Source organism: Arvicanthis niloticus, chromosome 21 (assembly GCF_011762505.2).
Source record: "Arvicanthis niloticus isolate mArvNil1 chromosome 21, mArvNil1.pat.X, whole genome shotgun sequence".
NCBI lineage: Eukaryota > Metazoa > Chordata > Mammalia > Rodentia > Muridae > Arvicanthis > Arvicanthis niloticus.
The window spans coordinates 51,684,668-51,711,757 of NC_047678.1; the positions used below are offsets into that span (position 1 = coordinate 51,684,668).

Sequence of the window (27,090 nt, forward strand, 5' to 3'; positions counted from 1 at the left end):
TAACTCACTGAGTAACATGCATAGAAATGATTAATGTAAGAGAGGTAGGAGGATAAGTACTTTAAGAAAGAGCTTTGGGGCTGGAGAGATGGCTCAGCAACTAGAAGCACTTGCTGTTCTTTCAGAGGAGTTGGGTTTGATTTCTAGCACCCACATGACAGATTGCATCTGTAATACCAACTCTAGGGACCTGATGCTCTCTTCTTGCCTCAATGAGTATACATGGTACACAAGCATACTTGCAGGCAAAATACCCATCCACATATTATAATAATGATGATAACAACAACAGCAACAACACAGAGATATGGTCTGGTAATGTAACAGAGAACTTATCTAATGTGAAAGGCTCTGGGTTCAATTCCCAGCAGTCAAAAAAAAAAAAAAAAAGAGAGAGAGAAATGCTATAGCCATAGTTTATAACAGGATGTTCCTTAGGGACCTTAGGTTTTCCTTTGTTAGTTTGGTTTGAACATCTGTAGTGCTGAAATGATGTACTGTGAGGATGTGAGAGCATTTGCTTATGTTTAGTCAGAGCATTCATGAAATAACTAAATATAACAACGTTTCCCTGAAAGGTCATGAAGACCACGGTCTGTTGGTCATGTAAATATTTTACCAGGATGGTTGCAAGTGGTCAAGGAAGTCCAGTCATTCCAGCCGCTCCTACAAGCTGCTATGCATAAGGGTGGTCCCTGTATAAATATTTATTGTGTGCTTTGACTGAGATGAAATCTTGCTTTAAACATCAACAAGCCAATGGTTGTCTTGGTGCATACCCTGCTCACATGGGTGGTGCAGCCACCCTGTTTGAAGTGGGAAGCTGTAATGTAGGACGCTGCTTTTGACTGGATTTTACTGCTTTACTGCTTTTATAAAAAGTTTTAGAATTGGTAATGTAGTTAATGAGGTAAAAACACCTGCTGCCTAGCCTGATAACCTGAGTTCAGTACCTGAGACCCACAGGGGGAAGGGGGGAAGGAGAGAAGGGGGGAACCAACACCTACAAGTTGTCCTCTGACCTCCACATACATGGTGTGGTGCAGCTCACACACACATGCATGCACACACACACACACACACACACTCACTCTAAATAAATAAATAAATAACATAACATGACATTTAAAATAATAAACTTTAACACTTAAAATAAATAACAATTTGAATCAACCATGTCTGCCATGGGCTGTTAGCTTTCCAACAATGTGACAGAGTACCTCAGATACTCAGCTTAGGTAGTGTGATGGTTGTCTGTGACGGTTACCATCATTGTCATCTTGGCTGGGTTTAGTTAGAATCACCTACTAGGAGACATACTGTGGGCATGTCTTTGAGGCATTTCCAGAGCGGATTAGCTGACCCGCCATGGAGGATGGTAGCACATCACTCAATAGACTGGGGCCCAGACAGATGAAAGGAGGAAAAGAAGAAAGCCAGGGTGCCATTCCCTCCTCTCTGCTCCTTTCCTACTGGGATGTAGGAAGGTAAGGTGGTAATAGCCGCATGCACTTGCTGCCTCAGAACTGCCTGTACTATGATGGACTGAGAGTCAAAACAAAACCGTTTTCCTTATGTTACTTTTCTCAGGTATTGGGCATAGTGTCTTAGTCAGTGTGGTACTGCTGTGAGGAGACACTGTGACCATGATAACTCATAAAAGAAAGCATTTCACTGGGGCTGGCTTACAGTCTCAGAGAGTGAGTCCATGACCATCATGGCAGGGAGCATGGCAGCGGGGAGACAGGCATGGCCTGGAGCAGTAGCTGAGAGCTCACAGCTGACCCACACTTGGCCCTAGCATGGGCTTTCAAAACCTCACCCCCCACCCCCAATATACTTCCTCCATCAAGGTCAAACCTACTTTAACAGTCTTTCAAATGATGCCACTCCCAGTGAGCCTGTGGGGACCATTTTCATTCAGACATCACAGCTAACAAGTAACTTTCCTGGTTTCCTTAGCACAGTGAGATTCTATATTAATCTCTCACTTCATTTACTCTGACCTGTTGTTACACAGTAAGTTTTTGGTTTGCACTAAAGTCTTCTCTCTTAAACATCTTCTACATTGGTTTTCTCCCACCCACCCCTTTTTCCTGCTTTTTTGTTTGGCTCTGCATTTTGCTTTTGTTTTTGTTTCTTTTAAATATTATTTATTTATTTATTATTGTTTATACGAATACACTGTAGCTGACTTCAGACACACCAGAAGAGGGCATCAGATCCCATTATAGATGGTTGTGAGCCACCCTATGGTTGCTGGGAATTGAACTCAGGACCTCTGACAGAGTGTCAGTGCTCTTAACCGCTGAGCCATCTCTCCAGCCCCTGCATTTTTTTTTTAAGATTTATTTTATTTATATGAGTACACTATAACTGTCTTCAGACACACCAGAAGAAGGCATCAGATCCCATTACAGATGGTTGTGAGCCACCATGTGGTTGCTGGGAATTGAACTCAGGACCTTTGGAAGAGCAGTCAGTGAGTCAGTGAGTGCTCTTAACTGCTGAACCATCTCTCCAGCCCGCATTTTGTTTTTTAAGAAAGGATTTATTTGGCTCAGGCTGATCTTTAGTTTGCTGTGTAGCAAAGGCTAGCCTTTAACTCTTGATCCTCCTGGGTCTTCCTTTCTGAGTGCTGGGATTAAAGATATGTGCTCTCAAGCCTGGTTCCATTTCTGCTTTACAGTTTGTGCTTGCCAGAATGTCTTATAAATAAAACCATGCACTGAGTCCATCGCCCATACCTGCCCTCTTTCACTTGGTGTATGTTAAATGATGGGACTTGAGCTGCAGAATGGCTCAGCAGGAAAGGTGTTAACCCGAGATGTGACCTGACTTCCTATGACTTCCACATGAACGTCATTTCACACGTGCCCATGCACACAGATAGACACATAATTAATTTTAAAAATTAAACAATTAGACTCAAATTTTACCTTAGTTTCCTTTCATTTAAACTGTTTAAGAAGTGTCCATATTCTCATTAAACTCTCCTGCTAGTTTATGAGGATAACCTGAGAGTGTAATGTTTAGTTTTCCATTTAGTATACATTTTCTTTTTTTCTGTTATAAAGTTACTGAACAATGTGGTCATCAATATTTAAAAACACCTAATGGGATCCTTCACACAGGGAGTAAACATTGAGTTTCCTTCTCTGACATGTGAGACTAAGGCCTTGAGTCAGAAGAACCAGTGCCACTGGGAACTTGGGGTCATCTGCACTGTTGGACAACAGATGATGTTACCAGTAACTGGCTGAAGCAACGGAAGACTTAAGCACTGGGTTAGAGCCCCTGCGAAGTGCTTAGGTAGTCCTGTTTTACCTTTACAAACCGTGGCTTGGCCCCAGCTTCTGTCAGTAGTGAGGGCTTCAACAGCTTACAGGGCATCATTGTTTGATCTTTCTCTAAGAAAGACCAATAACCAGGTATTGAAATGCTAGACATAAATATGCTTTATGGTTCTCATTCCAAACTGTATGAAGCAGTACTGTCTAACTTAAACCAGAGTCAACTCCTAGCCACTTACCAAATGAACATTCTGTGCATTTTATACCTTCATTGGAAAAATGAGAATCATCCACTCTGATGGACGCTTTGGGAGCAGGAAGCAGTGAACTGAACAGAGAGCAGCCGTGTGTAAACAACTGACTGCAGAACTGTGGGGAATGTGGCCACAGAAAGTAATTGGAAGCTTTGAGTAACTTTCTGTTTCAGACGTCTGTGAATGTTGTGTTTGGTTTGATCACATGTTCCATTTGACTAAGCAGTTTATTCATAGTGAAGTTGGTGAAATATATAAATAACCAAGTTCAAAGAAAATGTCATATTTTACCTCTGTCATTTTTTCTGTTTAAGAAGAGGAGGGTTTTCAAATACATTTATGTTTTTTTAAAGTGGAGGGGAAAGCTAAGGAGGTTTTTTATGGCAGTATTGAAGAACATCATAGGACACATCTGTAATTTTGTCTCTCAGGAGACCAAGGAGGCCTGCAGGGTCAGGGCAGCCGTGCACAGTCAGACCTGTCAACTACAGCAAGGACAGCAGAACAGTAAGGACATTTACACAGTGCAGATGAGATTGAGAAGAGACTTAGGGCACTAAGGATGGACTGCAGAGATTTTAGTAGTTTTATATCAGGGTATTAGATAAATCATTATTTTGTTAGACATGTATCAGAGGTATGGGAAGACAGATCAGTGAGTTAAGCCCCTACCCTGTAAGCATGAGGACTGGTGTTCGTGTCCCCAGTGATGTGGTTGCCTGCCCACAGCCCCACTTCACAGGAGGTGGAGGCCAGAGCAGGCTGGCTAGTCAGACTAACAGAGACCAAGAGCTGTGACCTGGCCAGAGGTTCTCCTCAGTATATAACATGGAGAGCAATTGAGGAAGACACCCTCAGGACTCAACATGCACACATGCACCTTCACACACACACACACACACACATCCATGATGCCCATATGAAATCAGATGACAACTTACAAGAGTTGGTTTTCTCTTCCCATGTGGACCCCAAGGATCAAACTCGTGTGTTCAACTTGTTGGCAAGTACATTTGTTTTCTCAGCCATCTCACTGGCCCCCAAGTGATGCTATAAGTTCCATGTGCATGCTAGGTCTCCACCAAGGGTAGGGCTGCTGACTATACTGTATCCTCTGGTGCCCAGTCCTGGTACCTGTATTCCTCAGGTGCCTGTTGGCTCTTGTCATCTGCAGCAGCTTCCTGTAGCTGTCGTTCATCCTTGGGGTAGGTTGATCCTTAGTTTCCTGACTTGATTGATCGTGGGATAGCTCAGTCTTAAACATTCTCAAGATGATTCCTATAGCTATAGTTCCTGAGGTGTGGAGAGCGAGAGACTGGCCAGCTCTCCTCTTGAGTGCTGACCCATTGAGTAGAGGAGTCTTGGTCAAATGAAAACCCCCAAGTGTATTCCAGGCTTGACCTTGGGTTGAGTCCATAGTCTTTTTTTATCAGGATGGCTGGCTTGCCTCCTGAAGGTTTCTGTGTCCCTTCCTTATCCGGAGGCCGTGGCTGGGCTGTGGCTCTTTTCCTCTGAGTTGGTCCTCAGCTGTCATGCTCTCCCTTTATTTCTGGCACTTTCCGTCTTTGTTTGAAGTTGTCTGTTCTCTGTTATCCTGACTTCTCATTCACTGCATCACATGTGGGCTGCTTCTGGTCCACCATCCTAGCCCAGGTCTCTGTACCCTAAAACCTCTACCCCATAAAGGGAGTGATCATGGAGTTACAGTTCAGAAAGGAAAAACACTTGTTACCATGCTTGTAAATAATCTATGAAAGCACACTGCTTCCGTGTATCATAGATTAATAAATAAAATTGTGTATGTGAATGTGGTGCCACAGATGAAATGCCACACCTTGCATGACCCAGGTAAGCATCCCACCATTGGGCTGTCTGTTCCCTTAGCTCTCACATAGTATTTTTGGGTTTGGAGTGTGAGAGTGAACCCAAGTCCTTGCTCATGCTAGGTTTACAAAGCAACATCACTGGCTCTTGCTATTGGATGTATTTTTATTTGTTTTAGACAAAGTCTTGCTGTGAAGCCCAGGCTGGCCTTGAAATTGTAATTCGCTTAAATCAACCTCTGGAGGGCTGAGACTATATATACAATTACACTAGAATCCAAACTAACAATTTTAAAAGATATTGGTGTTTTGTTTTGAAAAAAATATGTTATGGTTATGTTTTACCTGTATGTATGTTTGTGTACTGTGTGTGTCTGTGTATATTTGTGAGTGTGTGAGAGAGAGAGAGACAGAGACGGGGGGCAGGAGAGAGAGAGAAAGAAAGAGAGAGAGAGAGAGAGACTGACTCACATGAGCATGTGCATGTGATACCTGTGGAGGCCAGAAGAGTGTGTCAGATCCCCTTTAGCTGGAGTTGCAGATGGATGTGAGCTGCCTAGTGTGTGGATGCTGGGAGCCTGTCTTGGTCCTCTGACCTAGTCGGTGCTCTTAACCACTGATCCCTCCCTGACAGCTCCTAGAGAATGTTCTTATTGACACTTTCTATATTGACCAACCACAGGTCTCATTATTAGTCGGCTTTCCTTCACATAACTTAGCCGGCCAGTGCAGTAACTGAGAAAGTTCTAGTGCAGAATTACACATGGAGGTGGTATAAAGTTGTGCGTTATGAAGCAAAATGTTTTCTTTGTTTAAAGTAAGGTCTTTACATCTTTGTTCATTGCATACATCCAAAGGAAGTAAAAACCTATTTGTCACAATCTGGAAATGATGTTGTTGAAAAAAAGTACATCAGGAGTAGATTTTTATAAGTGAAATGCTGTGGGTTATTTTTTGCTCAGAGTTTTGGTTACAGTCGTTTGGAATTTGGCTTTAAAGTCTGTTGTATTCTCAGGAGCTCTGCCAGTGCCGGCCTGGAGAAGGGAATTGCCCCTGCTGTAAGGAGTGCATGCTGTGCCTCGGGGCCCTGTGGGACGAGTGCTGCGACTGTGTCGGTAAGTCCACGGCCAGGGCTGCCTTCTGACCTTCTGTAAAGCACAGAATGGAATCCTGGACTTTAAATGATGTAAGGAGGGGCTGCGCAGGCACGCACGCACACACGCTTTTGTTGCAGACAGCAGCCTTCCATTAGGTTCCTTACAGACCTTTGCAGTCCTGTGACTGCCCTTCCTTTTAGGTTGAAACTGTCCCCCACTTTTCATGGGTGGGGCACATCTTCTGAGAGGACTCCAGTTAGGACACAGCCTTTGTCTTCTGCCTCAGGTGTATGTGCCTTCGTACACACTTTGTCTAACAAGCTTTCTTCCCAACTCCCTGCAGTGAGTTTCTCAGATGCCAGGCTGGGTGGCAGAGTCTTGTAATCCCAGCTATACAGGAGGCTGAGGCAGGAGGATCACAAATTCAAGGCATGCATGTGTTCACAGAATGAGTTCAATGCCTGCCTGTCTCAAAATAAAACAAATAAGTAAATGAACAAAACAAGAAAAAGAAAAAAGTGGGACAGAAGGGACTCTTGGTGGCAGCCCACCTATCTGCCATGTGTGAGGTCCTAGTGAGATTACATACCTACCAAAGGGGATGGGGGGAGAGGGAGAAAACTAGTTTCTTCTTCCTTTTTCATGTTTCTAACATTCATTTTTGTTTTACGTGTATGGATGTTTGTGTGTATGTTGGTGCACATTGGTTGCAAGGCCTGTGGAGGCCAGAAGGGGCTGCTGGCTCCCTGCAGTTAAAGACAGTTGTGAGCTGCCACATGGTGCTGGGAATGGAATCCAGATCCTCTGAACCACTGACCTCATCACTAATTTATCTCTTTCTGATTTTCACTCAGAATCCTTGCTTGTTTTCATCCTTCAGTCCAACATGTTCTTTCCGTAAAGATTGCAGGTAAAAGGTTCTCAACCATACCTACCTTCTGAAATTTAATTATCTAAAGGTTACTAATATACAAGTAAAAACACCAGATAGCTAGTGTTATATTAATTAGGCTACTTTTTCTTGAAACCATTTATTTCTAGGTCAGAAACAAAACCATAGATAGAAAGTTTTGTGTGGTTGGAATGCTCTTTTGTGTGTGTGTGTGTGTGTGTGTGTGTGTGTGTGTGTGTGTGTGTGTGTTTTGGACTGCTGTTTATTATTTCTTTATTGTGTGTGGGTGTGTGTGAATGGAGGTCAGAGGGCAACCTCAGAAGTTGGTTGTCTTCTGCCACCTTGTGGGATTGATGGGATCGGGCTGAGGTTCTCAGGCCTGTGCCCAAGAGCATTTATTTGCTGGGCCATCACACCAGCCATACAGGCTTGCCATTGAATCTGTAGGTCTAAATCGAATCCCCAGAACTCTGAACATGTGTTAGCTGTGTGTGTCAGACTCAGTGGCATGTGCCTGTACTCATTGAGCTGTCTCACTGGCCCATGTACTGTTCTTTTTAAGCTAATAGGCAACAGAAATATTCGGACTTGAAGCTGAGCATGATATCACATATCCATAGTCATAGCTGTTGGGAGGCCAAGCAGGAGAAGCTAAGCTGTAGTAAGACCTTATCTCTAGAGACCAAATAAATAGACCAACCATTAAAAGAAATACTGAGGGGCTGGAGAGATGGTTCAGTAGTTAAGAGCACTGACTGCTTTTCCAGAAGATCTTGGTTCAGTTCCCAGCATTCACATGAAAGCTCACAACCATCTGTAATCCAAGTGATTTGATACCCTCACACAGACATGCGTGCAGGTAAAACACCAATGTACATAAAATTAAAAAGTAAACTTTAAAAAAAGGGAATAGTGAGTTTAGCTTTTAGAAAGAGCCACTAAAACCAGGCATGGTTATAAAGTGTGGTTGTGTACGTCTATGCAACGTTTGTGGATGATGAAGGTGGAAACAGAACTGGAAGAGAAGAGATCATAAAGGAGGTGAGAAATGGAGACGGTAATGGAATGCATGAACCATGAAGCAAAGAGGCTGTGTGAGAGAAGACAGGATGTGCTGGAGCAGGGGGCTGCCGGGAGAGACATGGGGAGGGGAGTAGATGAGACCAATGTGTACTCCGTCTCCTTCTCCCCTCTCTCTCTCTCTCTCTCTCTCTCTCTCTCTCTCTCTCTCTCTCTCTCACACACACACACACACACACACACAGAGTCTTAGTCACTTTTTTATTGCTGTGATAAAACACTATTATCAAGTCAACTTATAAAAGGAAGCATTTAATTTGGAGGCTTACAGTTCCAGAGAGCTAAAGGTCATGACCATCATGGTGAGAGGAGCATGGCAGTAGCCAGGCAGGCAGGCATAGCTGAGAGCTTACATCTTATCTGAATGAAAAGATAAAATAAAAAGAGGATATAACTACTCCTAAAATAAATAAATAGGAAATGTTTATTGTAGCTATAAGGGAGAAAGCAGGCAGTGGGAAGAATCCAGGCTGAATATGACCAGCTGACTAAACAGGACCATAAGAGGGGAAGGGAGAGCAGAAAAGCCACCAACCAGGAGAGGTGGCCTGAGCCAGGGAAGGAAAGAGGAAGCTCAGTCCCTGAGGGGTTTAGGGTAAGGTGAGGAGAGCTGGGCAGAGAGTCTCAGGTACTGAGGATGCTGGGAGAGCTGGCCAGCATCTGTCTTGATTTGTTAATAGGCACCTCAGTTAGCCATTTGTCCCAGGTTTCTGAGACATAACATTCTAGCCTTTTGTTGATGTTAAAGGAGTGATGTAATCTCTTCTATAACTACTTCCTGCTAAAATTGGGGGGATCCAGGAAGGCTGGAATGTAGGACAAAGCTGAGAAGGGAGACAGGAGTGTAGACTGGGTGGTATCTGTTTTGCTTGCTGCCCAGGTTCTGTGAAACCATCTGGGACTAGTGAAATGCTGACAGCTTTGGAGACCTCTGGGATGTAGGTTTCAAGGAACACCAGCACTGGCCATTGAAGACAGTTTTAGAGCATATATGCAGTTGACTGGCAATCTGCTGGGACAGATACAAACTAACAATAGAAGATAAAATTGGGGTAAAACTTCCATCGTGGGTGTACATTGACACTTATATGCCCATGGTCCTGGTAGTTGAGGGGTGAGAAGAGTCCCAAAACCAGGGGAAGGGGGATCCCACCTCGGGTAAACAGGGTAGGCAGTAAGGGAGAGCTTAGGCTTGGTTGACAAGAGTTCTTATCTGGAGTCCATTTGACCTGTAATAGGTGAATCCAAGTCTCACGACTCCCTGACAAGAATTTTGTAAGTTTAGAAAAAGAGATAAAAAATTTTAGGTATATTAACATTAGCACTGTTTGTAATTTGTACTGAATCCACACTGTAAAGAAAACAGTAGACTCATGCCCCTGAGTCATAGTAAGAGGGTTGGATGTGTAGACTGGACAGAGGTGTTTTCAGCAGAAGCACTCTTTTTCTATACTTAGGAGACAATCAAAGAAAATTTATCAAGGCTAGATTAATAGCTTATCAGAACTCCATTGATTAAGGCTAAAACCCTGAACTCTCAAAGTCTAACAATGGCATAGAGAAGGAATGAAATCTGAAACACTTTAAACTCATTTTGTGACTTTATCTCTTTCAGAGTGAGGTCTGTCAGCAAGGTAAATTGTGTCAGCTTTTCTCAACAGAAGACCTAGTAGTTCTAGAAAAATGAGTCCTAAGGCCTGACTTAAATGAACTAACAAGGCAGCTGCAGCCTCAGGAAAGGAGTTTGTTTGACTACTGCTGTTTAACCCACAGCACTACTCTTAGCCTAGCCATCAACATCCTCAGAGATCTGAGGCTAAACTTAGCAGGTAGTATAATACAAATGACCTGTGTATCAAGTAAAGTGACAGAGACTTACCACTACCTGGGCAGTTCCCCTAGGCTCCCATGGTCTGGATGGCTTGTTGGGGCCAGTGGTCCATCTTTGGCTATCAAACATGACAGCATTAAATCTTTAGCTGCAGTACAGAGGACTGCGGCCTTTGGCTGCCAGGTCCCAGAGTGTCTGAGAGGTTTTCCTGTGGAGGAGGCTCCAGGGAAACTACCTCACTTTGACCAGGCAGAGGACAGCAGGCAGTCAACCCATTAGGGCTGAGCACTGACAGCAGGGGAGGCATGAGCATTCCCAAGTGCTGAGCCTTTCCACAGTCCAGGGGGGTCCTCAGCACCCCATCTGTCTTCTCGAGAGACCTTATGTTTGCTGCTGCTAGGAGCTGACACACTTCCTCCAACAAGGCCACACCTCCTAAGACTGCCAGTCCCTGGCCAAGCATATTTAAACCACTACACATGGCTATAAGCATAGCTCTGAGAGCATTAAAGAACATGGATCCTTTATGAGGTCAGTAAGTTAACTGACCGTTAACTTACATGTCTTAATTATCTTTAACAGTTTACAAATTAGTAGCTTTTATAAGATCAGGATTTTACAGCTTTATCCCTGTTAAGTTTAAGTCTTAAAAATTTGAGTTAAAGATTTAATTGAAGCGAACCGCCGGTGGCTCGGCCCTTAAGGCTCCCGCCCGCAGAGGGCGCCCCGTCTCTTGGTGCGCCGGTTCGAGTCCCGCTGCCTGTCAGTCAGTCTGTGTGTCTATCCCGATTGTGTCTGTCTCCCGCGTCATCTCGTGGGAAAAAAAAAAAAAAAAAAGATTTAATTGAAAATCCTTTAGAACCAAAATAAAACTTTAAACTATAAATTCAGTCCATAGAGGGAACTTTATCCCTTTATAGTGCATCATTATAAAACATCAGAGCTTTTTATATGACTCTATATGTTTAAACAAAAGTTGAATCCAAGTTACATTTATAATATATCCTAAACAAAAGTTGTGTCACATATATAGTATGTTGTAGCAAATTAAAATTACCCATGTATAGGTTTTTAACTATAAACCTTTTGTTGCAAGGTTTAAGCCAAATTTTGCTACAGATTTTTTTACTACACCCAATGAATTTACAAATCCTAGATAAAGGCTGTTTACACAATAGTCTTAAAAGATTTCTTGAGAGCAGAGTGCAGAGAAATCATAGTGTAACTTTAGTTTTTTCAAACCTTCTTTTTTTTTTTTTTTTCTTTTTTTTTCCTTCGAGACAGGGTTTCTCTGTACAGCTCTGGCTGTCCTGGAACTCACTCTGTAGACCAGGCTGGCCTCGAACTCAGAAATCTGCCTGCCTCTGCCTCCCAAGTGCTGGGATTAAAGGTGTGAGCCACTACTGCCCAGCTCAAACCTTATTTTTAATAATGGTTCTTAAACACTTTAACCTCCCTGTTAGCCCACCACTCACCAGAGGTAATGGGAAAGAAAGGATACAGGGGAAGCGGACCTGTTTAGAAAGGTTCTTTGGAGCAACTCCTGTCTGTGTTGTCTGAAAATCTGCAGTTCAGTTCACAGGTTAGCAGCAGTGGCTCAACCCACTTGCAAACATCTCACAGATACACCAGCAGTCCAGTTTGGTAGAATTGGGTTAGCAACAGCGGTGACACAACCGGAACAGACAGCCAGGCCTCGGCCTTGGTACATGTCTGCAGGAGAGACTGGGAGGAACACCAAGAGAAGTTCTTGGTTGTGCCTCTCTCAAGGAAGCAAAGATCAGTGAAGATGTGAGACCCACAATCGTTGCGCAGCTAATTGTACCAGCAAGCCAAGCTCTGTCTCTGTCACTCTGTGAAGTCCTATTTACATTCCCTCCAAACATCACATGTCCTCCATGTGTCTTGCCTCAGCACATGTCTTATCTCAGCACATGCATCCAACCAGCCCGAGTCCATGAAAGCGGCGAGAACCTGCAGTGGACCACCAGAATTTTTTTGTGCCTTTCTCTCTATGGAGTCCCAACGAATGTAACTCAACTACACATTGTAAGACGGACCAATACATGTGTGTTGTTAGCAAAGAATCCTCATTACGTGTTCTTTCATGTGCTTGCTTTAGCAGAACATCCTCTCTCCTGTGTCCGGTTCAGCTTAACATTCCTTCACGTGTTTGCTCCAGCAAAACACCATCCAACCAACTTTCTAAAGAACCCTTAAGTTTCCATTTCATCACAGAGATAAATGATTTTCAAGAATGGAAACTTGGAAAGCCTTAGTAGTAAGAGACTTTGGAATCATTTGTTTGTGTGGTAGCAGAAGTTGTTATAGCCTTTGAGAATTGGGAACTCAAGCGTGCATTTGCCATTGAGCTGTGTACTAGGGCAAAGCTTGTTTGCAGTAAGACTTTAATAAAATCTCTGAGTCTATGGAGGAAATTGAATCCAAGGAGAAAAGGAGAAGGGTCTCGAAACGAACTCCATGCCATAGGGAAAGTTCCAGTAAGCTCCTAGAGAGAGCTGAGAGACAGAGAGCAGTGCAGCCTTTAAGGACAAGAAGGAAGCAACAGAAACTCACCCAAGGGAGGGATTTAGTATCTTAGAGACCCTGAGGGCACAGAGATGCTGCAGGCGTAGTAAATGGAGAGTTGCCCATGTGGTGGGGCCCCAGAGTGCAGAGCAGGGAGACTCCCACGTGGTGGGAGGCCTGGAAGATGTGGCAGACTCCAAGAGGCCACAGAAAGGAGACTTCGCAGCAACTTGTCCAGGTTTTTGAGACTTCATATTATCCAGAAATAGAAGGCAGAGCACGAAGTGGTAATGGTGTGAGAGTTTTAAACCTCAAAACCCACCACAGTGACACCTCCTCCAACAAGGCTACAGCTCCTAATCCTTCCTGTCTGAAAGTTTCTGTTGCTGTGAAGAGCACCATGACCAAGGCAACTTTTATAAAGAAAGCCATTTAGTTGGGGCTGGCTTACAGTTGCTGAGGTTTAATCCACTATTATCATGGCAGGAAACATGGTGTGCTGGCAAACATGGTGCTGGAGGAGTAGAGGGTTCTACATCTTGTTCCACCACCAGCAGCAGACGTGAACATGACACTATGTAGAACTTAAGCAACTGAGACCTCAAAGCCCACCTCAGAGTGACACTCTTCATCCAACAAGGCCACACCTCCTAATAGTACCACTTCCCATGGGTCAAACATTCAAACACATGAGTCTACAAAAGCCATTTTCATTAAAGCCAGTGCACGCGCGTGCGTGCACACACACGCACACACCTACACACCTACAGTGGGTTGGGGGAGAGGAGATGCTATGATGACTATGATACTTTGTATGCTAACTAAAAAAGTAAAGTTAATTTCTATTGCTAAGCCCTTCTAATAAATTATTTCCGTTATTTTTTTTTTTACAGTAACCCTGTGGAGTGTGGGCATGTTATTAAAACTGGGTTTATTAACTGGATTGACTGTGACAGAGTGAAAAAAGAGGGTGTTAACCAAAAACCCTGGTGTCTATGTGCCACGCCTATGTCCGGTGCCCACAGAGGTTGGAAGAGGATATTGTGTACCTGGGACAGGGGTTACAGACGGTTATGAGCTGCCATGTATGCGCTAGGAGTCAAACCCAGGTCCATTGGAAAAGCAGCTGGTGCTCTTAACCACTGAGCCATCTCTCCAGGCCATTGTAATGTTCTTAGATGGACTTGCTATATAAGAAACTACGTCCAAATATCTAGGAAAGATAGAAGGGGGGTGTTTGATGAAATAAATGTTCAACTCCTAAGTAAATATATCTTCCAGCTCAACATGATAGTCTCCATTTACCTATCATGTACCCTTGCACAAAAGACACTAGTAAAATCAAATGTTTGGATATAATTGGAAGCACTGAAACAATAAAGAGAAATAAACAATAGAAACAATTGGCTTTTCGTTAGCTATCTAAAGTGAAAGATCATCGCTATTTTGTAAACAAATTGGAACAAATTCTAAGAATTTCCATTAAAGATGATTATGGTGGAATAATCCCATGTAAACCCTTAGAGGCTCTGTAGGTTCCACTTAATGGGTGCATCAGGGAGAAAGAAACTCTAGACTATGGTCAAACTTGAGTCTTTATCATGCAGGCTCTTCAGAGAGGGAAAGGTGTCCCCAGTCTAAGGACTGGACATGAAAACAGGGCAAGTGCCAGCAACACAGGGTAAATCTGTAACTGATTGTCTTCTTGAGAAAATGTATTTGTACTGTAAAAAAACAATTACAAAAAGCATTTGTTTCAATATGACTAGAACAAATATTAAATAGAAGGGGTCAATATTGAATATTGAAATTAATATCAGGATTTGGGAGCTGGAGACATGGCTCAGTGGTTAAGAGCACTGGCTTCACTTTGAGGACCCAGGTTCAGTTCTTAGCACCTACACAGCCATCTAAAACTCTAGTTCCCAGGGATCCAGTGCCCTCTCCAGGCCTCCATTGGCACTGCATAAACACAGTGCATAGATATCACAGATATGAATGCAGGTAAAATACCCATACATATAAAATGATAAAATAAATATTAGGATGTCATGAACTATAGAACAAACAGATGGGAAATATAACAGGATGCTCAAGAAAAGAAAGATTTAAAATAGAGGGGTGGAGGAAGAGTCAGCCAGGTATGGTTGAAGCACACCTTTAATCCCAGCACTCAGGAGGCAGTCAGGCAGATCTGTCTGAGTTCAAGGCCATCCTGGTCTACAAAGCAAGTTCCAGAACACCCAGAAACACATACAGAAAAAACTGTCTCTAAATAAATAAGTAATGAAAATAAATAAATAAAATTTAAAGGTCAAAAAATAATAGAAGAAAATGCCCCAGTGATGGGGTAAGGGAAGGGGTTCTTCAAATTGAAAGATTCCACAGAATGCTGAGTGATTTTAAAGAAAGACTTACCTATAGATAATCTTCTATAAATATTTATAGCTTTCAAGTTAAAGAAGATTCTAGAAGATTTTAGAAAAAATATTACCTGGGTGTGATGGTATATACCGGGAAAGCTGAGGTGGGAACCTGTGCTTTCACAAGTATAAAACTAGTGTTAGGGGAAGGGCATGTAGACAGGAGGGGTGAAAAAGGCAGGCAGGTGCATGGCCCTGGAATACAGCCTGCACTGCCCTCAACAGTCACTGGGATCACTAAGTCACTGAGCACTCCTTTGTACCATATGTTAAGTGAGCAAAGGGCAGAGCGCCACCGTGAGGTTTTCATAGATGGTTGCAGTGCGCTATTACCATTGTTACCACCTCTGCATCCACTCTTGCCCTCCCCACTCCCACTTGTCCTCTCCTGACATTGTCCCTTTGTCCCCTTGTCTTTTATTAGACAGGGTCTCACTCTGTAGACCACGATGACCTGAAACTTGCTGTGTAGACCAGGCTGGCTTGAAATTCACAGAGATCCACCTGCCTCTGCCTCCTCTGCCTCCTCTGCCTTTGCCTTTGCCTCTGCCTCTGCCTCTGCCTCTGCCTCCTCCTCTGCCTCCGCCTCCGCCTCCTGCCTCCTGCCTCCTGCCTCCTGCCTCCTGCCTCCTGCCTCCTGCCTCCTGCCGCCTCCTGCCGCCTCCTGCCGCCTCCTGCCGCCTCCTGCCGCCTCCTGCCGCCTCCTGCCGCCTCCTGCCGCCTCCTGCCGCCTCCTGCCGCCTCCTGCCGCCTCCTGCCGCCTCCTGCCGCCTCCTGCCGCCTCCTGCCGCCTCCTGCCGCCTCCTGCCGCCTCCTGCCGCCTGCCTCCTGCCTCCTGCCTCCTGCCTCCTGCCTCTGCCTGCTGGGATCAAAAGTGTGTGCCAGCACTCCCAGCCTTTATGTCTTTAAAAAGAAATTTACATTCTGCATTGGAGAGAGAAATAAAAGTTATAATGGAGGACCAATGAAATATAAATAGGAAAAAAGGAAAGAGAAAAACACGGATTGAAGAAAAGTAACAAGTTTAACTCAAGTTCAGTTACGAACTACTGCCACACAGGAGATGCAGGAGACAGACAGGCAGTAAGGAAGGGTTCTGAGCTCTCTATGAGGTGAAACTAGGCCTTCAGACTCTCAAGCACAAGGCTGAGAGTATATTTGCCTCATAATATTTCCTCAAGAAATGTTGAAGCTTTGTTCCATGTCCAACAGTCCTAAGCGTAGTACAGAGGTGCATGTGTGTCAGGCTACTGAAGCAGTGCTTGCACATGTGAATGGAGCATAGGCGTCTGTCAGAGATGAGTGGGTGGTGGTACCAAAGTAAAGTGGACATAGAATTCCTTTAAATAACAGTGGCTTAGTGGTCATGAGCCGCTTTCATCCTTACCCTACACTGTTTTATTTCTTCGCCACTTTAAAAGATGAGCTTGCTGGATTTAACAGTCTTACTCTTGGGACTTGAAATATATCATTCCAACTGACCATGGTGGCATATGCTGTAATCCTAGCACTTGGGAGACTGAGACAGGATAGCCACAAATTTGAGGCCAGCTTGGGCTACATGGTGAATTCAAGGCAAGTCTGCACTGTATAGAGACCCTGTCTCAGAACACACACACATGAGGAGGAGCAGTAAACAATATTTTTCCTTTATTGATACTTTGATGCCCAACATTTTGTCATCCTTGACCTCCATCCCTAACATTTATTCTTTTGTCTGACTTAGTGGTTTGTTGGTGATGTTTTCCACTGTATTTTTATTGGGATTGTATGAGGTTTTTATTTCCATGTTTGCTGGGTTTGGTTTGGATTTTGAAACTCTCCATTTTGTGCTTGACTTCTCATCAGGTCACTGCTGCTCCCATACACTGCTGCTTTTCACCCAGGCCTGTGAATTAAACATTCAGTTCTTTGTCATCTCAGCTGTTCCAGTCTCTTATGTTGAGCAGCTGTGACCTGTGGTAAAAGCAGCCTTCCCTTGTCATGATCCCTGTGCCTCTGAGTGTTAACCTGCATCCTTTCCACTCTCAGGCTTCATCTCCAGTCCCCCTGAGATTGGAGGAAGCCAGCTGCCCTAAGAGAGTGTGACGGGCTTTCCGCTCCACTCCTTCCTACCCTAGGTGCCAGAGTTGCAGTTGCCAGCTGTCCCTTACTGTCCAGTGTCAGTTCTGTCTGTCTGTGCCTTTTAGTTGTCTTGTCACCTTTGTGGCTCCTGACTGTGTCCACCTCTTTTTTTTCTCAGAATAAAATCTGGCCTTTGTCACCCAACTCTTTCTTCATAGTGTTTCCAAGAGGTAGCTTCTGTGCTCCTTACCTACACAGTTCCTCTCCACATCCTAGCTTTAGTGGTTACTATGGAAATTACAAGCCTTTTGCCTAAGTTTATAAATGTACAACAATGAATTTTCTGTAATGTAATGAACCTTCTGGTGATAAGCACTGGAGTTTTAAGTCTGACCTTTGAACTCTGGCATTCACCCTTCTTCTTTGGTTACTGGTTCCTTTTACCATAGAATCTGGCAGAAGACTTGTGTGTGTTGAACAGCAATCTGCAATCCTTGCTGTCTGCTGCACTTGGGTTACTTGTAGCCTATGGTAATTGTGACAGAGAACATGAGAGAAGGCTGAGTCATGGTTCTGGCTCTGTTCCTGGATTATGTAAGAGCAGACAAGACATTGACTTTATCTGGGCCTGCTTCCTCACTGAGAGTAACGTGTTCTTACTTGATCATATAATATGTGATGCTGCCATCTAATCAATTGCTAAGTTCAGATATCTTAAATTTTATGAGAGAGATACATGTTATTCTACTCAGGTCTTGCCAAATTCTGTAAAAAATATGTAAAAAATAAACACAAAGAGAGAGAGAGAGAGAGATTTTTCTCATCTCTAAATTTATAAAATTTAAAGAGTTTATAATTTTTGGCTTAACTTTTCAAACTTTTACTCCAGGGAAGACATGAAACTCCATATTAGACATAGTAGATATTAAAGCATGAGGGATGATTTTGTTTTTAAAGTGTAATAACAAGGAGTGCCTACCTGGTATACACAAGGTCATAGGCTGGATCCCCAGCACCACATAAAGCCAGATGTGTCTTAGACATCTGTAATCTCAGCACACAGAGGATAGGGATAGGAGTTGAAGATCACCCTTGGGCTATGGTTAGGATGTGAACTGTACCCCATTCCGTGTGTGTTTAAACACCTGGTCCCAGATGGAGGTGCTGTTAGCAATGCTGTGGAACCTTTAGGAGGTATAGCCTCGATGGAGAAGTAGAACACTGGGCAAGTCCTGGGGTTTTATAGCCTGGCCTCACTTACTGTTCATTATATGTGCATCCTGACTGTGGAGGTGACCACCACCTTGGGATTGCAGTTGTACGGGGCTGCACAAGTTATACAGTGGTGGGGTTTGAACTGGGGCTTGCAGAGCATTCTAGCAACTGAGCTGTATCCCAAGCCCTGGGCCCAGCTTTCATGTTTCCACTGTTGATTGAGTCAGTGAAAGCTGGTATTCCATGTCTTACATTTACACACACGTGTGTGCACGTGCTTGTGTATACACACACACACACGTACGTACGTACGTGCACATTCCTACGTATCTGTGGTCAAACCCTTGGAATCTTTGCTGTCCTTGTTTCTGTTAGTGGAGGGGAGTTTGGAACTTGGTTTGCTCAGTGGGTGGTTCTCATTACTTTTTATCTTTTCAGAAGTAAAAAGGCTGTGAAAACTTCAGTATGTGACATTAAAAAATCACAATGCTAACATACAGAGCTTTCATTCCAGGGAATTAACAGAATCCCACAATGTTATAATCTGTGAGGAGAGTAAACTTGTATGACCTCTGTTTCCCCAGGTATGTGTAACCCTCGGAATTACAGCGACACCCCCCCCACATCAAAGAGCACAGTGGAGGAGCTGCACGAGCCCATCCCTTCCCTGTTCAGGGCTCTGACGGAGGGCGACACACAGCTGAACTGGAACATCGTCTCCTTCCCTGTGGCAGAGGAGCTGTCACACCATGAAAACCTAGTCTCCTTTTTAGAAACTGTGAACCAGCCACACCACCAAAATGTGTCTGTTCCCAGCAACAATGTTCACGCCCCTTTTCCCAGCGACAAAGGTACCTGTTTTCACTCTGGTGTCCCTGTGGTTAGAACTTCCTAGTTCTGGTGTTTATTTTAGTCAGACTTTAACTATTCTTTATTACATGGCATCTGTGTTTGCTGTCACATGTCTGTCATGGTGCCCCATGAAGTCAAGCGTTTGCGAATGATACCAAGGTCATCGATTAACTTGTTTTTATTTTGTTATTGTGTCTGTGTGCTTCCAAGTGTGGACACACACCATCACACTTGTGAAGGTCACAGGACAACTTTGTTCTGTCTGTTCTGCCCCTCCACTGTGGATTCTGGGATCAGACTCGGGTTGGGTTTGTACAGTGAGAGCTTTTACCTTCTCAGCCATCTTGCTGCCCATCAGCTAAAATCTTATAAGACATCTCATTTCTAGGTACAGACTATGCAGGCAGTTGTCAGTGGATATGATTGTGATCACAGAAGAGACAAGAGAATAATCTCTGCTCATCTGAGAATCGTGTCAAAGACCATTTACTAATGAGAATGGATCATTCATGATTTTGGATTATAAACAGTGTACAGTTTTTATATAAAGTCTTCGATGTTTTTCAATATAGTTTTATAATAGAAGAATAATATATTTATGAAAATACAATTGATGTGGCTTTTGTTTTAGGTGTTTGAGATAAGATCCCAAATGCAGACCGGGCTGACCTAGAACTTGTGGCAGTCCTCCTTGTAGCTGACCTAGAACTTGTGGCAGTCCTCCTTGTAGCTGACCTAGAACTGTGGCAGTCCTCCTTGTAGGTCGACATGGGACTACAGCTGTACCCTGTGCCTGACTTGCAGCTGTGTGTGTCTTACAACATTGATGAATTATGCACAGATGCTGTTATTTGAACGCCTTTCTAAATTTGGCTATTTTTTGTGCCCTTCATTATAATCTTACCAGTATAAAATAGAACTTTGCATGTTAACAATAAAAGCAGGACAGCTTTTGTTATATGGCAGTTTGACTTCTTACCTGCTTTTAGGCTAAGTTGCTTTACAAATCAAATGCTAGGCTTCCGGAAACATGGGAAATATGCGAATGTCATGATAAATGCTTTGCTGCTACTTTTTCACACCAAAATATAATGAGCATCATAGATTCATATTGATTCATAAGTTTTGCTCAGAGGTTTCTTAAATCATGACAGCTTTCCAAACCAGTTTTTGGAAACACAAAACAGAGCTAAGGTTTTCCTTGGTGCCTCTTCCTCCTCTTGGCATTTACACACAGCTCAGTTTGCAGTTTGTTTTTAACTGGTAGGTTTACCTTTTCTACCTAGCTCTTTGGACTCTCTGAGTACTCTTTGAGTCTGTAATGGCTAGCCCACAGTAGGTTTTCAGGAAATAGATATTGATAACATTAGATGAAATGAATTTAGTGGGTCCTAGTTGTAAGTGACTTGCTTGTTGCCAGTCCTTCTGACCCCACTGCTCTGTGCTTCACCATGCCCCAGGTTTACTCATTTGTAAAACACAAGAGTTGCTTGTTATCTGTGTGTGTGCATGGTAAGGGGCAGACACTGTGCCACAGCGCGTCTTCGAAGCCCTGTGGAGTAAATCTAGGATCAAACTCAGTACAGACCGCTTGTGTGGCAAGTGCTTTGCTCACTGAACCAGCCCAGCAGCCTTTTCCTTTGTTTCTTTCTTTGAAGCTGTTTTAAGCTGTATTTGAATTCATTTTGTAGCCCAGGTTAGCTTTGAACTCATGATCCTTCTGCCCCTTCCAAGTGTTGGGAAAACATCACTGTGCCTGGGCCTTTGCTCCATTCCCATGGATACTGTACTCATCTCCAAGGCTTCCGTCCTTCAGTGCCTGGAAGCTTTGCTTGTTATTCCCCATAACACAACCTTTTTTACTAAGCCCTCCCTCTGTTCATTAGTTCTGTAAGTCGCCCTATAAAAACAACTTAGACAAGGTGCCACATGCATGTAATCCCAGGATCAGAAAGCTGAAGCAGGAACCAGTCTTGGCTGCATAAGCAAGAGACCCTGTGTCCAGAACGACACATGCTCCTCCATCCTCAAGAAAACCCATAACTGTTATCATGCATTCTCTGTTAATGATTTATTCTCTTTAGTTTATTTCATGTTATATTATGTCTTAGCTAGGCAGCCACATGGGATTCACAACCTACAAAGTTAAAGATGTGACTGTCCTGTTGGAGAGCAGACCTGGAAAGCCCCATTAGTAACATCTGTACTTGCTATGGTGTATTGGTAATCACTTTGCAACATTTGAATTACTTGCTTTAGTACAAATTCTTAATATGAACTTAGGACAGTATTTTTCAATCTTCTTTGGACTAGGGAAGTATGTCTTTGGGGAAATGTCAGCTTAGGAATCAGCCATGTTGCTTCATGGATGCTTGTTACACCAGATATTCTAACCTCATGTCTTTGCTGCCTTTGTCTAATGTCTGTCAACAAATGAAGATCTTTATTCTCTCATTTTTGTCCTGTGCTGATCAGCAATAAGAGAAGTAGAAAGTAACTGCAGGTCTTCTCTAAGTGAGTGGCAGAGCTCTTCTTGTCTCAACTGAGGTCTCCATTTTTATTTCAGAGCACATGTGCACTGTGGTTTACTTTGATGACTGCATGTCCATACACCAGTGTAAGATATCCTGTGAGTCCATGGGAGCATCCAAATATCGCTGGTTTCATAACGCCTGCTGTGAGTGCATCGGTCCAGAATGCATCGACTATGGTAGTAAAACTGTCAAGTGTATGAACTGCATGTTTTAAAGAGGGAGAAGAAATGCAAACCAAAGCAGTTTAGTTATTAGGAGGACATGCAGACTACTCAGTAAGTCATGAAATGTGCAGAAATCATGAGTTAGTATGCTAGGAGTGTGTTAAATTATATTATTGTAACTGTGCCTTATATGTTTGATGCCTATTAGCATATCTCTTTTCCATTGAATTTAGTAGAACTTTAGTCACGTGAGAATCAGGGTTCAGAGAAGTCCTGGAAAGACCTGACATTCTGACAGAAGGTGCTGTCTTCTTCCAGCTTTCCAAACGCTTTTTGTTTAAAATGTGATCGCACAAGCCTGGTCCATGTGTGGTTCTCACCTGCCAGCTCTAGGACATCAGGTCCCTCTAGTCACACCTCTCTTAATTGTGCCTTGTCTGGCTGTTCTGTTTTATATGAGTAAATATTGCAGTTTATAATTCTAACAACTCACATTCAAACCACATTAAAAGCTTAATTTCACACCATTTTACATTGGTTTTAGAAAGTAAATGTTTACTATATTTTATAACAGAAAAGTTTTACCAAAGGACAGCGAGCCAGCTCGGTGGATAAAGGCGCTTGCTGCCAAGCCTGATACCTGAGTTTGAGCCCCAGAGCCCATATATTGGAAGAAGAGAACCAGCTCCTGTAAATTGTCCTCTGACCTTCATACACGTACGGTGACATGCATGCAGGTGTGCATGAGTGTGCACACACACAAATAAGTAAATTTTTTTTAAGTGTAAACCTCTTATATGGTGAAATCTAAATCTATTGTGTAGCACCCACGCTGACAGTGATTTCGACATTATGTCCCCTCCCCATCAGTAGTGCTGATGCGGTGATGTATAGAGTCATCACTATTCGTCAGTACAGTAGAGTTGCCTCAACCAAGTTTCATGGCGTACCTTTGAAATGTCATCAAATGCACTGCGAGGATCTGGGTGAGAAGTAGCCAGTAACAGATGCGGGGCTGTAGCTGTCCCATCAGGCTCCAAGCTGAACGTGAGACTGACCAGGAGAGGGGCTGGCTCAGCACCAGCAACAGCAGGGACTCCAGCACATGTGAAAAGGGAGAGGGTTGAAGAAGCATGTATAGACATGGACAGAGAAGGGCAAAAATGTTGGGAACTCCTAGTAGGGTCCACCTTAAAACCATTTATAGTCACTGGTTTTGTTCCTTTGTAATATTACATTTGTTTCTGGATATCTGAATCTAAATAAGTATCATATTTTAAGAAGGTATATTTCTGAAATTACAGGGGGAAACCTGTTTCATACGTTTACTCCTAGCATGCTACAGAATTATCTAGTTAGCGTCTTATATAGCGTTTCCATAGAGATGAGCTTCCATACCACATGCCCTTCACAGTAATAAAATCCTCACCTTCAAGCATGAATCTGAAACAAATATTTATAATACACAGACTCAATTTTACACAATTGCTATTTTCTCTAGAGCATATCTGAATTAAAAGTAACTTTTTAGAAATAATCTTTATATGATTACATATTTTAGTACATAAAATAGAAAATGTTCTTAAACACATTTTGTGTCCTTATTTGAAAAGTAGTTAGTTACGAGATCATTTGTGGTATCATAGCTACCCATTATAAACCATGCTCTTCGCAGTAGCTGACAAATACTCCAGGTATTCCAGCCTTCTAAGAAGCCAACTTAGAACGTGGATGTATGTGATTATTAAACATGAAGGCGTGCTCTTACGTTTACCTAGAGGCCTCTCTTTAAAGGTGCCTTGGAAACATTTCAGCTCCTTTCTTCTTAGCTCCCACAGGGCTGTGGGTTTTCTTGAAATCAGGAGGCGTTTTGAAGGACCACAGCTAGCTGCTCCATTTCAGCTGCTGATTCTCAAGAAAGTTTATACTATGATGAGAGAATGCTTTGAGAGAATGGTTTCTGGCAGTATGTCTTATGTTTTCTTTGTTTGTTTGCTTGTTTTGTTTGAGATAGGATCTCTCTATGCAGCCTTGGCTGGCCTGGAATTTGCTTTGTAGAATAGGCTGGCTATCCTCACATTTTCTTAATGATGGCCATAAACATTATTAAAATACATCACCATCTTTTTAAAACTTTTCATTATTAAGATTTAAACTATAGTGTCTTTTTTTTACCCTATACATTTTCTATGAACAATTTTTTTAAACCATTTGCTTTAACTTTTTTATTGCCCTGTTTTTCCCATTAGAAATAATCCCCACTGAGATAAATTCATTTTTGTGTATTTCTCCTGATTTGCCAAGGCCTTGAAGAATTAGTACCCATTACCTGACAGGTTTGCACTCCCACCACAGAGAGGCCAAACAAGATGATCAGAGGTTCAAAGCCAGCCCGGGGTCCATAGCAAGGCACTGCCTCAGAAGGCACAAGTCCTGTGCTCAGTGTTTTGAGCAGTGGTTTTTTTTTTTCCTGAATTGAAATAAAATATTTTAGAAGCTAGCAGTCTCACTGAGTCTAGACCTTCCACACCATTGTAGCAATTACACTCCATATTGAATATTTTGTAATGGTTTATGTTTCTTTCTCAATAAAAAAATTATCTTAGCCAGGCAGTGGTGGCACATGCCTTTAATCCCAGCACTTGGGAGGCAGAGGCAGGTGGATTTCTGAGTTCGAGGCCAGCCTGGTCTACAGAGTGAGTTCCAGGATAACCCGGGCTATACAGAGAAACCCTGTCTCGGAAAACAAAAAACAAACAAACAAAAAAATGATCTTGTTTTCTTATAGCCAGATCCAAAAACACTAGATTTTAAGGGCTGAGGTTGAAGCCTGGTGATGGGGCTCTCGCCTGTCACAGTGCAGCCCCAGGTCCACCCTGAGTACCAACAAGAGACAAACACTAGCTTGTGAATCAGAGGTTGTCATTAAATTTATATGTACATACTTCCCTATAGCAAGATATGGGCTTATGGGCATATTTTTCTCATAACATTTTATGAGAAAACAATGTTTTCCCCATAACATTTAATTAGGACTGTAGTTTATTCATAATTAAGGTACAAAAGCAAAACAAATTCTAGTAAAATATACTGTTTGTTTACACAGGATGCTATGAAAGGGGTCAAACCAAAGTATAACTTGTAAAGTTTCAGAAGATAACATTGTTATTAGTATATTTGAACAAATATTTGTAATTTTAAAAAAGCATCAAAATAAAAAAGAAGAAAGTAAAACTGGCAAATGAGATGCTGAGGATGGGCCACAGGTTAGAGGTCTGTACTTAGAAAGCATCTTTTAAAGACTTTAAAGACTTTGGTCACTTCCAAGAGTCCATGTTGATTGCATTTAACATGACTGCCAACTTATATATATAATTGTAAAAATTTTCATTGGTTGTCTCTGTAGTAAAAAAAAAAAAAAGGTATTTTAATAAAAAATAGAAATGACTGTGAGTCATGTTTTTTATTAATTTCAGTAGAGAACACTGACTGTGGTATTAACACTCTTCCCTTACAGGATATCCCCACAGAGTCTGCTGGACTGGCTCATACAAGTGTGAAACAAATGTTTCACCATTCTGCTGCTTCAGGGCCAAGACAACGGCTGCCTTACAGAGTGATCTAGCAGGCAGACCTGACAGGTGTGTCATGTGACAGGCAGCTGTGAATGTGGCCCAGCACATTTGTAGGTGCTGATGTTGAATTGCAGTGGGAAAGACTGAACAGTCCTCCTGATAGGAGTTGGAAAGAGGAAAGGGGTGGGGGAAGGTGGCTCCCTTAGCAGTGTGCTGTCATAGTGTCTCACTGTCATATTGCTGTGAAGAGACATCACAACCAAGGCAGCTCATGAAGAAAGCACTTAATTGAAGGCTCATTTTACAGTTCCGAGGTTAGCCCCTGGTCATCATGGTGTGGATGGGGTAGTGGGTAGGCAGGCATGGCGCTGGAGCAGTAGCTGAGTGTTGATTCACAGACTTAGCACATCAGATGTCATGATAGAAACACCATCCAGGCCTCGAAGCCCAACACATAGCAGTACTACCTGCCAAAACAGGAGCAAAGACAAAGACCTAGCCCACCCGCCAAAGCAGGAGCAAAGGCTATGTCAGCCGTCCCAGGATGTGATGGGCAAGTGAAATTCCTATACATACTAACCCTGCAGTTTTGCTTCTATAGTTCTGCTTCTTGATAACTGAAATGTGCCAACCAGGATATAGGTTTTTGTGAATAAAAAATAAAAAGGCCTGGGATGCATAGTTTGAGCAAGTTCCCTGTGCAGCCACAGGCCAACAGTAAAGACTTTGTATTTGGTTTTGGGAGTGTCCAAGTGGTGGCCTCTGGTGGGCTTACCTCAAAACAGCAGCAGGTTGGTGCAGGCTTTTGAAACTTTATAGTCTACCCCCAGTGTCACACTTCCCTGAATAACACCACTCCTAATCCTTTCTAAGTAGTCCCTCAACTGGGAACCAAACATTCAGATATATGAGCCCATGAAGGCCATTCTCATTCAAACCACCACACACAGTAAAATCTATGCCACGTCAGAGAACAAATGAGTGTCGTGAATTGGTGTGTAGAGGATGTAGTACTGAGGAGAGAAGATGAGGAGATGAGGCTGGGAGTTAGAGATTGAGGAAAGACAGGACCCTTGTTAGGAGAGTTGTTCCGCCGGGTGGTGGTGGCGCACGCCTTTAATCCCAGCACTTGGAGGCAGGCGGATTTCAGAGTTCAAGGCCAGCCTGGTCTACAGAGTGAGTTCCAGGACAGCCAGGGCTACACAGAGAAACCCTGTCTCGAAAAACCAAAAAAAAAAAAAAAAAAAAGGAGAGTTGTTCCAATGACAGACAGTCATGCAGAGGTTAGAGCTGAGATGCAAAGTTGGAGACCACACCTGAAGCCTGGATGCTCTGACTTCCAGGTGGCAGAACAGTGCCAGGTGCACTTATCCCTTCAAGCAGCTGGCAGGTGTACACACCTTTAATCCAGCACTGTCAAGGCAAGAGGATCTCTGCTCTCTGTGAGTTCAAGGCCAGCATGGT

The 27,090-nt window shown here is 43.1% G+C and overlaps 1 protein-coding gene across 1 annotated transcript in view; it reads left to right on the forward strand.

Moving 5' to 3' along the window:
• Twsg1 (twisted gastrulation BMP signaling modulator 1) overlaps positions 1 to 25,498 on the forward strand; it is a 35,791-nt gene extending 10,293 nt beyond the window's left edge. Inside the window, exons 3-5 of the mRNA XM_034484152.2 lie at positions 6,386 to 6,485; positions 19,086 to 19,352; positions 21,920 to 25,498. Of these exons, the coding sequence (XP_034340043.1) occupies positions 6,386 to 6,485; positions 19,086 to 19,352; positions 21,920 to 22,101 (549 nt within the window). The 3' untranslated portion in view covers positions 22,102 to 25,498. The remainder of the gene's footprint in view (positions 1 to 6,385; positions 6,486 to 19,085; positions 19,353 to 21,919) is intronic.
• Positions 25,499 to 27,090: the final 1,592 nt, after the last annotated feature.